This window comes from Myodes glareolus, chromosome 3 (genome assembly GCF_982192425.1).
Source record: "Myodes glareolus chromosome 3, mMyoGla1.1, whole genome shotgun sequence".
Lineage (NCBI taxonomy): Eukaryota > Metazoa > Chordata > Mammalia > Rodentia > Cricetidae > Myodes > Myodes glareolus.
In genome coordinates, this window is record NC_142028.1 from 19,554,081 (window position 1) to 19,566,423 (window position 12,343).

At 36.1% G+C, this 12,343-nt stretch overlaps 1 protein-coding gene across 1 annotated transcript; it reads left to right on the plus strand.

Moving 5' to 3' along the window:
• Positions 1 to 9,954: 9,954 nt before the first annotated feature.
• Positions 9,955 to 10,934, plus strand: LOC125399321 (taste receptor type 2 member 117-like). Its single transcript, XM_085686038.1, is given in 2 exon segments — positions 9,955 to 10,837; positions 10,840 to 10,934. Coding segments are annotated over 2 exon segments (978 nt in total).
• Positions 10,935 to 12,343: the final 1,409 nt, after the last annotated feature.

Sequence of the window (12,343 nt, forward strand, 5' to 3'; positions counted from 1 at the left end):
TAAAAAGATGAAAGGAAAATGAATATGTATGTGTGTGTGTGAATTTTAATCAGAAATATAAAGGTACTAAAATATGCCACTTGCAGGAAAGTGGATTCCAATTAAGATTATGTATCAAGTGAAATAAGCCTGACTCAAAACCAAATATATTCTTTATCTCATATGGGTCCTATATTCTATAGATACAATATTATATATGTATGCTTTATCTATACAATTTTGTAGTCATACTCTCCAGCCTACAATATTTATAATATTACTGGCACACATACATATATACACATGCACATACACACACACACACACACACACACACACACACACACACACACACACACAGAGTAGTAGTGAGATTCCCTGAAGAATAGCAAAGGAGGTAACAAAGGAGAATATTAAGAATGTATGTTAAACTATATGATATAGCAGTGTAAAATGTCCTTATAAAGTATATCACCGTAGAGATAAAAAATGTATAAACACACTCTTTTACTTTTCTTTTGAGTTGGTTTTGTTTGGGCAGGTTACATTGATACTTGACTGAAATTTATTCAGATTGAAGGACTGGGCATGGAAGAAATCCTATTTCTATTGTCTAGGTAATGGTGAAACATTTTATCCCAGGTTTACTCATAGGCTCTTTGGTCATGATAGTCCATTTACTTAGAATATTCATTATCCTATTTTTCTTACCTAAAGATGAGAGAAAGGAAAATGTTCTAGTGATGCCTCTGGCCACTTGGTCCATTTGTTATTTTCTCTTGATATAGGAAGCATAAGTCAAATCATTCGTGCCTAAAGTTTTTTAAAAAAATGTGACTTGAAAGGATAAACCATGAATGTTGTAATAGCGCAATTATTACTCAATTCACCTCATGAAACTTCATAGTTTTCTCTTGCATACTGACCTGATTTCTGCTATTAATGCCCTCCTTCTATAAACATTACAGGTTTAATTCTGTAGTAAATGATGACAAGACACTTCACCAAGATCCTCATAAAGACCTTTCTCATTTTATTTGCTAGGGAAGTCCATCTTAGTCATATAGAAAAGCGAGAGTCATTTTAGCTCTTTTAATAATCCACTAATAACAATTTATGCTGTACATATATGTCTGAGTTTGGAGTCATTCTCTAGAGCATCATTGACCTTCCTGGAGCCATAGCTTTAGGAAGTCTCTCTCCCTTTTCAATAAGCCATTAACTATTTATAGTTCTACAGTTAGTGGTTGGGACTCATTACTCATGATCTTATCATACCTTGCTTGACTGTTTACTGACCTAATCTGGCACAGGTCTTGTTCAGCCAACCCCAGCCAATGTGAGTTTATGAGTGTAGCAGTTCTGTTATGTCCAGAGGATAGTTTTGCTTTAGTCCTCCACAACTTCTAATTCTAATTGTCCTTTAAGGCCCTTTGATGTAAGGGTCCCTGATCTTTGGGAAGGGGGTGAAACAGATATCTTATGTTTTGTTGAGTATTCCACAGTTGTTATTGGCCATTTGGCCAGTGGCGAGTTTTTGAGTTATCTATCATTTGCTATCCAAAAAGTTTCTCAAATGAGGTCTGAGTATTGCAGTAATTTACAGGTATGAATTTAGATAAGAATTAAGAGGGCACCTAGATATTATGTTCCTTAACAAAATAATTGCAGTGGATTCACTCCTGGGATCTATAAACTCCCCATTTATGTGTTCTTGGCCAGATTTGGAGTACCAGGACTTGTGTTTCCTCCTAGGAAGGAGGTCTTAAATTCAATCAGAAAATAATTTATTAACCTCAAAATATGTGTGTCCTTATTACATTCTTGTGCATCTCTGATCACACCACTCAATATTGTACATTCAGGGTTCCTAGCTGGGTAAGACTGTTGACTGGGTAAGACTTTTTAAGGCACTCTCCTCTTTCCCCCTCATCCAATAACATGTGAATTACCTTCTAGAACTTTGACAGTTAACCAGTAGCGGGGAACCAGAATGTGTTCCCAGCTGGATAAGATTGTTGGTTGGTTAAGACTTGGTAAAGCACCTCCATCTTTCTCCCTCATCCAACATGTGAATCACCTTCTAGAACTATGACAGTTAACCAGTAGGGGTGGGAATCAAAATGCTCCCAGCTGAGTAAGTCTGTCTAGTTGGTAAGACCCCCCACCTCAGTTGTATATGTGAATCACTTTCTAGTACTATGACAGTTAGTCAGCAGGGATGAAAATTTTAAGACAATATACTAAGTTGATATTTCCATATCTATTACCAGTAAGTACAATGTTATCAGCAACAGAGACTTATCATAAAGCTCTGGTGGACAACCAAGAAGAACAATAATAGTCTGTAACATTTTGGGCATCTATAGGGCACCTCTGAGCAACCGCTCAAGGAGAAGTATCCCACATCTGGTGCTAGCATTTTTTATGTGTCAATCCATAGCTTCTGAGAGGAACATTATCACCTGTGATGGGTAGCAATGATTAATCATTTTATATGAGTATATATGATTGTGTATGTAAGAAATTTGTAAAATAATGTGTGCATGTACAGCTTTTTAAAGCATCCTTAGTGTTTTGTACCGCTCCATGTCCCTACTTCCCCATTCCTCTCCTGACTTAAACCTCACTCCCAATTATTTTCCTTTTTTCCTTCGTTGCACATTGGCTCTCCAATCACCCCTCCCACAAAATATTTTTCCCTCTCCTCAATAGAGGTCTGCTTATAGTTTCTTGGATTCTGAATTAAACACATAAATGTGACAGTTGAGTGCTAGAACCTATAACGTTTTTCTTTCTGGGTCTGGGTTATCCAACTCAGAATAATCTGGATGCAGAAAATTATATGAGGCTTACACATATGCAAACACACACACACACACACACACACACACACGATAGTCAATAATATCATGGTGATATTTTGTATTGATTATTTTATGAGCAAAAGCAATATTCAACTTTCCGAAGCTTAGTCAGTAATCATCTAATTTTAAAATTATAAATTTGATGCAAAATTTTTAGTATGTTTTATATAAACTTATGATTATATTGTAAAATTACAGAATAGTGAATAAATAGCAGTTCTGTAGTTCAATGTGCAACTGGCTGTTACTTTGAAACTTGGGCCAGTATCTGGGGTTAAGGTGGCAATTTGTGCCTGAGAAGCAAATCCACTGTAGAATTGCAAAAGATATGTAGAAATTGAGGCCAGAGAAGATAAGAAAAAGTGCTCTGCTATATGGTCCTGTTAGTGTCCACTTCACCTTGAGCCGAGTGCATGAGAATCTCAGGTGGAACCAGCCTGATATCAGTTGCCTCTAAGATAGAAATAGGAAGCAGTTTTATGTCAGATTCCTTTATGTCTTCATTTTCACACTGCTCAGGGTTTCCTCAAAGTAGAACCAACAGTTCTGCACCATTGAACTCTTTAGTCAACAGTAAGATGCTCACTGCAGAGTTCCAAGACATGCCCTAGCTGTCAGGATTTTTAAACTGCAAGCCCACCAGACACCACTTCCTTGTTACCAGGAACTCACAAAGGTCTTGTGCTCAGAGCAGCTACCAGCATAAAAAAACAAGTTCTTTACTCCAGCAGACAAAGGGTCATAGAAAATTCACGGTCCGGTCTGAGAGTCTGCAGCCGCTAACCATCATGTAAAATATTGAAAAAGATAATTAGATACACTCAAAGAATGTAAGGACACATGTTAATTTGAACACATTACTATCTGCCTGTATCTCATGCAGAAGCCACATGTCTTTTAGTGATGACTGGCTTTATAAATTGATTACTAGGGCAGGATTACCAAGCCATGAGTTTAAAGAGATCCTATATCTTGTTTGATTCTCTGATTATTTTATTTGTTTCAGACACAAAGGTGTCCTTGCCTGGGGAGGAAATGATCTGACCCTAAGGATGTTGGTATTTGGTCTTCCTTTTCTTGTGTGTTTTGTTAGGAATATGCAGAGTATCTTGTTACTAAATGGGGCCATTCTGACCCCATATAACATAACAATCTCTGAAGTAAGCATTAAATATGACAAGCAGAGAAAGTACTAAGTAGAAAAAAGAATCAATTCACATGGTAACTATGCGTGTGAAGTTGGGAGTCATTATTTCATTCACTTTTATGAAGATGAGGTCTAATGAACTTAGGAAGAACATTTGCACCTAGAAATCAGATCACTGGGATCCTAAAGACACCACCTATTCTATATTGCTCAAACCTTTTCATTTTTTTAAGCCACTGTGGAAATCAGTGTGGCGGTTTTTCAGGAAACTGGGAGTCAACCTCCCTCAGGACCCAGCAATACCACTCTTGGGAATATACCCTAAAGATTCCCTAACATACTACAAAAGCATTTGTTCAACTATGTTCATAGCTGCACTATTTGTAATAGCCAGAACATGGAAACAACCTAGGTGCCCCTCAATAGAAGAATGGTTAAAAAAGGTGTGGAACATATATACATTAGAGTTTTACTCGGGGGTAAAAAACAATGACATCTTGAATTTTGCATGCAAATGGATGGAAATAGAAAACGCTTTACTGAGTGAGGTAAGCCAGACCCAAAAAGAGGAACACGGTATGTATTCACTCATAAGTGGATTCTAACCATAATTAAAGGTCTTTGAGCCTATTATTCGTGATCCTAGAGAAGCTAAATAAGAAGATGAACCTGATGAAGATTATTTAGCTATCCACCAGGAGGTAGGAAATAGACAAGAGTCCCAGGTAACCTCGGGTGCATGGGGGGGTGGGAGGGTCGATGGAGGGGGAGAGGGCTAGAGAGAAGGGAGTAGGGGAGGAACGGGAAAGCTTGGTGGCCAGGGATGGGGGGGGGGAGGTAGGATGAATATGGGATCAGGGAACAATATATTTCAACTAAGGGAGCCATTTTAGGGTTTACAGGAGACTTGATTATATATGGGATCCCAGGTCCAAGGAGAGATCCCCCAGATTGCTCTCTGGACAGAGGAGAGGGTGCCTGAATTGGCCGTGGCCCATGACCATACTGATGTATATTTTGCTTATCACCATAGATCCTTCGTCTGGCGAAGGACGGCTATGCAGTCGGAGGCCCACATTGGAGCACCGGATTGAGCCCCCCGAGGTCCAGAGGGGGAGCGGAAGGAGGAGGAACATGAAAGACGAAATCAGTACTGCGAGGGATGCTATCACCCACTGATACAAGGGAATGGATCTGATGAGAGTTTACCAGGGCCAGTCGGACTGGGACTGAACGAGGACGTGATCTAGCCAGATTCTCGGAATTTGGCCGGATTCTCTGACTGTGGCTGGCCCGGGGTCTTTCTGAAAAGCGATTGACTATGACACTGGGACCTGTTTCCTCTGCATATGCTGGATTTTGGGGATCCAGTCTGTTTGGACGCTTGCCTTCCTGGACCTGGAGGGAGGGGGAGGGAGCTGGAGCTTCCCACAGGGCAGGAAACCCTGACTGCCCTGGGGGACGGAGGGGAAGGAGAGGGGGAGTGGGGGGAGTGGGAGGGTGTTGGGAGGGGGGGCGGAAATGGAAACTTTTATAATTTAATAAAATTTACTAAAAAAAATAAAATAAAATAAACCTTTTCTCCCTTAAAAAAATCATTTTTTATATGTGTTAAGCGTTTTCTGTACTTTTAAAATGGGGTCCTTCAGGGTAGCAGCCCTTAAGACCCCTTCAAGGTCCAGCTAATATACTACAGCTGGGGAAGGAAAATAATTAAGGAGATCTGTGGAAAAAGCAACCAACTAACAATTTTTCCTCACTATGTCTCTTTGCCATTCTCTTTTCATTGTACTCTATTCTAATTCTTCTGTCCTAACTGTCTCTAACTTCTTAGCTCTAATTTTGTGTCTCAACTCTAACTCAAGATTCAATTCTGTGCTCTATTCTCTTTCTTTTCCCTTCTCCTATCTCTGGTAACTTCTGGGATGCTTTTTCTCTAACTTCTTTTTATGCTTTTGTCTGTTCCCACTTCTTCTATCTTTTTCTTACCAAGCTATAAAGACCCACAAAACGTTGCAGCACAGGTGACCAGGGAACCTATATAAACAGACGAGGGAAGTATATGGTCAATTAGAATTTTTATCAAATTTTAGCAAGCTTCAATGTTAGCAAACTTGTAAGCTTGATGCCTGTCAGAGACACCAGTGAAGGTTTGTCTTTCTCTGAACTGTAAGTAGATGGTTAATTATTTTTCCTGAGAGTAAGACATAAGAGTAAATCTCCTGAACTAAAGCCACTAGTTTATGTCCTTGGATATGTGGAAATGTCTTAAATGGAATGCTTTTGCCTGGACTCAAAACACTGACCAAATACCTGTCAATAAAGGTAATTGCAGAAGGCAGATCTCTATGTTTACATAGGGGAGAGGAACAAAAACCTGGTAATGGGAAATAGGTTTTTTGAATGTGTGACTGTCTTCACATATAGTTTAAATAGTGCTAATCTGTGCAAGATAAATCTCAAATTTTTAACAGAACGGGAGTCAGCTACAGTGAAAACGTTATAGCAAAAAAAATGGCCACTTTATAAACAAGATATTAACACGAATATGCCCTTCATCTTGGTTTAAACATTCACCAAAATCCTTGGGTCTGATGAGTTGCTTGTGAAATGAGAGTGATTTTAATTATTGATGGTTTTTTGGTTTTAGAACTTTAATTCAATTTTATATTTTTTTAAAGAAATGATTGTGGATTACCAAGATACAAAGAGAACATTTACAAGACAGTTTCTGAACCTACGTCTCAAACACTACAAGGAAGATGGGGCAGAAAGAATTTAAGCCCCAGATGGCCAGCAAGTCTGCTGTGAGATTGTGTCTTCTATATATGTTATGGAAACTGTACACACGAAATTTCAAAAATGTGGTTTACCTAAACAAGGCTTGAAGAATGACAAAAGAAACTCCCACCTGGTCAACATCTACATAAAAAACTTTCAGTATCTAATGACTGTTAAGAGATGAAAAATTATTGTGTCCCAGGGATGAGTCCCCTAAATTTTTATCAAATACGAATGGTCAACCCTGAAATCATGTGTATACACAACACTGAAACATGAAAAAGTTGAACAGAGTTGAGTATTCAGATCCTTTTTTCTGATTATTTACATCATATGAAATATGAACCTTTAAATTCTATTGTCAAAAGTTTATTTTAAATTAATAATACTAATGTTAAAAGGAAAAAATGAAGTTCTGGTAATATATTTTCTTTTCTTTGAGGGTTTCCCTGGGTTGCTTTGGAGCCTGTCTTGGCACTTGTACTGTTGACTAGACTGGCCTTGAATTCACAGAGATCCACCTGCCTCTGACTCCCAGTTCCTGGGATTAAAGTCATGTGGCATCCCCACCCGGTAGTAATATGTTTTCTTAATTTCCTCAAAATCAAAAAAAAATTCATCCATAACTTAATCTAGATTTTAATATGAAAGTTTAAATTTTATAGAAATATATACTAGAATTACTAAAATAGGCATAATTATTTATGTTCATAGAAATAGAAAACAAAATAATGGTTTGTTGTTTTAACTTTAGTACAGTGGCCGTGCCTCAATTTATTGCCTTTTCAGCCAGCAATTATGACTTCGCAGTTACCGGCTTGCTTCTCTGGTAGCAGGCTGGCCACTCAGGAAGCAACCTGCTAGAAATTCTGTTCTGGCAGGAACTGGCTCTGCCTATGCCACTGAAATTAGCTTTCGCTAAATCTCTATTGTTCTGTTTAAAATAAAACTCTCGGCTCAAAATCTGGGGTGAAAAACTTCTAGCACAGAGAGGAGGCTAAATAGTAACTAACCCATTCTTCTTGTTGGCATCTCCCTGTACTGCTCACACAAATAAACACCACTCAGAACCCCTCCCTTCTACTTCTAGTGCATCTCTCTCTATCTCTTCCAGATGTCCTCTGATGCTCTGTGATTGCTTTCTGTCAACTAGATGGAAACTCAACCAACGTTAATTTTATTTAATTAATGCAATTGCTAAGTCGGTGTTTGCAGTGTTATTGAGTGTTACCCCAAGAGTATTTAATTTATCTCATTTTGACAACATTCAATTTGGTGTAGTCAGTGAATAGACCTGTTCATAAATAAAGAATTAGAACAAAATATACAAAGTTTTGATAAAACTGACATATAACAGTGACTTTGCAATGGATGGGTTGCATTTCCCTCAGGACACTGACTTTTCCCCTCTCCCAAAGTATATGAAATTTTAGAATCATGCAACATGCCATGAAAACCTTATCTGAAAAGCTTTTCCCAGGGAGCTGTTTGTTTAATGTACAGAACCAAAAGCTTTTTCAATCCAGAATGGAAGCTGCATGCTGAGACTCTGTAAAGCTCCTTGCACGTAGATGTAATTCTTGCTGAAGAACCAAGTCTTGGATCTTTTTTGAAAGCTCATGAAAGCTCACTATCAGCACCAATCCCACAAAGCCCCACCCTTATTCTGTTTCTATTTGTTTCTCTTCATACTTGAGTTCAGTTTGCTACCAGGAAATGACTAGGCCACAGAGATTTTATGACTCTATACTGAAGGTATGTGTGTTTTTCTATTCTTAAAATGTTTTCTCTTAAATATCTCTTAAATGTCTGGATTATCATGCCTTATCCATAGGTCTCACCACTAAATACTGGATAATTGTGAAAGTTTTAAAATAAATAAGGTTCATTTTATTTGCTCAGTATTGCTTTATTGACTAAAATTATTATCAGCCCTACTCATTTAAACAGTACTTTTCTTTATTTGCCATCATTTAGGATTATGATTTATGTTTCCCTGCTATATTTAGCAATTATTCTTGAATTTAAATGAGCCTTCTATAATTCTTTAGTTATTGATTTGTGATAAACTATACCATGATAATCATTCTTCATTTTTATCAGGCTGTATGATATTCTTCATGTGCCTTGGTGATAAGTAGTGATGTTGACAAAGTAGGTATTTTAGAGAATTGAGAATTAGGTGGCTATAATTTTAATTTTTTGTGCTGTGTTCTCAGCTCTGCACGGCAACAGAGAGACTGAATAAAGAGGCATCTTGCTGTGTGTATGAGCTAACCCTCTGTGACTATTCACAAAAGAATAAGTGTTTTCTACTTTACATGCATGGGTATAGTAGTCCTGAATTTGCTGGATATTTGACTTTAATTCTTGATCAATTATGATGGAAAATATCCTGGAAAACTTTTACAAAACTCAATATGAACTAATACACAATAATATTGACAAAACGAATAAATTATTGAAAAATAAGTGATTTAGATCTTAATAAATACACATTTATGGGTATTTGTGCAAATGTATCTATCCATTTGTGACCTTATGAAAAGTAAACTGATATGAAAATATTTTCTCAGTATTTAATATTTGAAGAATAAAAATATCCATGGCATTATTTTCTAGATAAAAATATGAGAATTATGGACATCATGTGGCTAGCTCTCTGAATAGGATCTGCACTTTTGAACTGTGTATAATGCCTTCTAACTCAAAAAAATTTCCATAGACATGTTTCTAGTTTTGTCACCTTTTATATACTAAGACATTTTTAAAGCTTCTTGATCCTAACTCAATTAGAACAAATATGCAGACTAAGGTAAATATAGAAAAACCAAAAATCTAATGTTTTTAATTTTTAATTTACATATGACCATTTTATATTTCAGTATTTTCTTTTCCATTGACTAGAAAATACTGCAGATTCTGCTGGAGCTGTGTTTGAGGACAGCAGTTCTGGTCTGACTTGCCTGATCTGTGTAAGAAGACACATTTTCCGGGAAGAGCTTCAGACTCTGTCATTGACAAACTTCCATGTTTTCTCCTTTACTAGTGCATGTGGGAGAGTTAAGAGTAAATATGTTATGAGAATAAACTCAGAAGTTCTCAAAAATCTTCAAAATGACATTTAAATAGATTTAGCATTTCAATGAATGTGTCAACAAAACTAAACATATATAAAAAATGGGGAATTTTTGGCAAACAATATATGATATATTTCAAAATACATTTGTGATAATCTTAACCATGGAATTAATAATTGGAAATTTAGGAAATGGATTCTTAGTACTGGTGAACTGCATGAACTTGGTCAAAAGAAAGAAGATCTCATTAGTTAATCAAATCCTCAGTGCTTTGGCAACCTCCAGAATTTGTCTGCTCTGGTTATCCTACACAGCTTTATTTATCACAATACTGAACCCAGATTTAATAACTACAAGGGTAGCAAAAGTCATTCACCATCTGTGGATTATAACCAACCATTTCAGCATCTGGCTTGCTACATGCCTCTGTATCTTTTATTTTCTCAAAATAGCCAATTTTTCTAACTTTTTTTTTCTTCATTTAAAGCGGAGAGTTAAAAAGACAGTTTCAGTAATATGGCTGGTGTCCCTGGTCTTCTTGTTTTTACATATATTTCTGGTCAACTTGAGTATTGATGTGTGGATAAATGAATCTCAAAGAAACATGAGCTTCAGTTCTCATTACCCTGAAAAATTCAGTAAGCGCACGTTAATTCTTCACACTATTTTCCTGTTCGTCCCCTTTGGTGTATCCCTATTATCTTTCTTCCTGCTCATCTTCTCCCTGTGGACACATCACAAGAAGATGCAGCAGAATGTCCAAGGATCCAGAGATGCCCGAACTACGGCCCACATCAAAGCCTTGCGAACAGTGATTGCCTTTCTCCTGCTATATACCATTTTTATTTTGTTTTTTTTAATACAACTTTGGAAATATGAGTTACTGAAGAAAGATCTTTTCATTTCATTTTGTCAAACGTTTTTCCTAGCTTTCCCTTCAGTCCATTCATGTGTCCTGATTCTGGGAGATATAAAACTGAGACAAACCTTTCTCTCTGTATTCTGGTGGCTGATATGCAGACCCAACAATATGGAGACCTCAGGTCCCTAAAACTTTGGATGTCATGTTTCACATTCTAGAAGAAGATTAACCAACAAAAATTTCTATCTTATCCATTTTTGGTTTCCTAATGTTATTCTTCTTGTTTGAATTCATGAATTTTATAAAAGCCATGTATGAAATAATAACTATGGAAAAATATTAGAAATTTAGAACATTATATAAAAATTATTTTGTAATACATTTATCTGAAAAGGACATGGATATGAGTCACTGAAATATAACCATAGCAATATATAATTTTTGTATAAGTCATTTATTTCAGAGAATTTTAAATTATGAGTTTATATTACATTAATATTAATCAGCAAAAAGTATACAATTATAGTCACATAAACATAATTTGGTAATATAGAATACATAGATAAAAGTTCTGAGGATAAATGAATATATATAGACTAATAATTAAAGAGCAATAAAGTTGCTTTATTCCATACTAAGCTATAATTAGAAATTACATGCTACTAATTCTTTAGAATTATGAGGCTGTTTTATTAAAATTATTATATATCTATTGCTAGCTTCAGCATCCACAATTATAAAAATGCTCCCATCATTTTTATTAATAATGGAATTTCCACTTGCAAATATTATTGTGTTATTTCCTATATTATTGAAGGAACATCATCTACTTTGTCTTGTAATTTTTAAATAATTTTAGATTACAGTAAAACTGTATCATTTCCCTTCCATTTCTTCCTTCCCTCATCTTTCATATAACCCTTCTTGCTCTCATTCAAATTCATGGCCTCCTTTTCATTAAGTGTTGTAACATGCATAATGTATTTGTGTGTGTGTGTGTGTGTGTGTGTGTGTGTGTGTATTCCTAAATACATAAGCTGATGTTGCTCAGTACATATAGTGTTACTTAAATATACATATTTAATGCATTACCATGACAGACCATGGTTTATGATAGTTTTATAAAACACCATGTCAAAGTAGCGTAGTGGTGGTGCATGCCTTTAATCCCAGCACTTGGGAGTCAGAGGCCATCAGATCTCTGTGAGTATGAGGCTAGCCTGGTCTACAAGAGCTAGCTCCAGGACAGCTAAAGCTGTTATACAGAGAAACACTGTCTCAAACAAACAAACAAACAAAACAAAACAAACAAAAAATTCTCACCATGTTGATATTGTTGTTTTCTAATTTTTTATGCTATTATGTACCTGTATCATCCCACAGTTAAACAGTAGAATGTCAAAAGAGCAGCATTCACAATATATTAGTGATCAATGAATGACAAATATTAGCTTCTATTCTGTTCAGATGATCTTCATATATTTTGCATGGCAGAAACATAAGCAATAAAATTAAATGTATAAAATAGTTTCAAATATTTAGTTTCAAAATGTCATACACAAACAATGCAAAGTGGTCAGATACCCTGTGTTCCATTCAGTTACATATTCACCAAATATGATTTTGA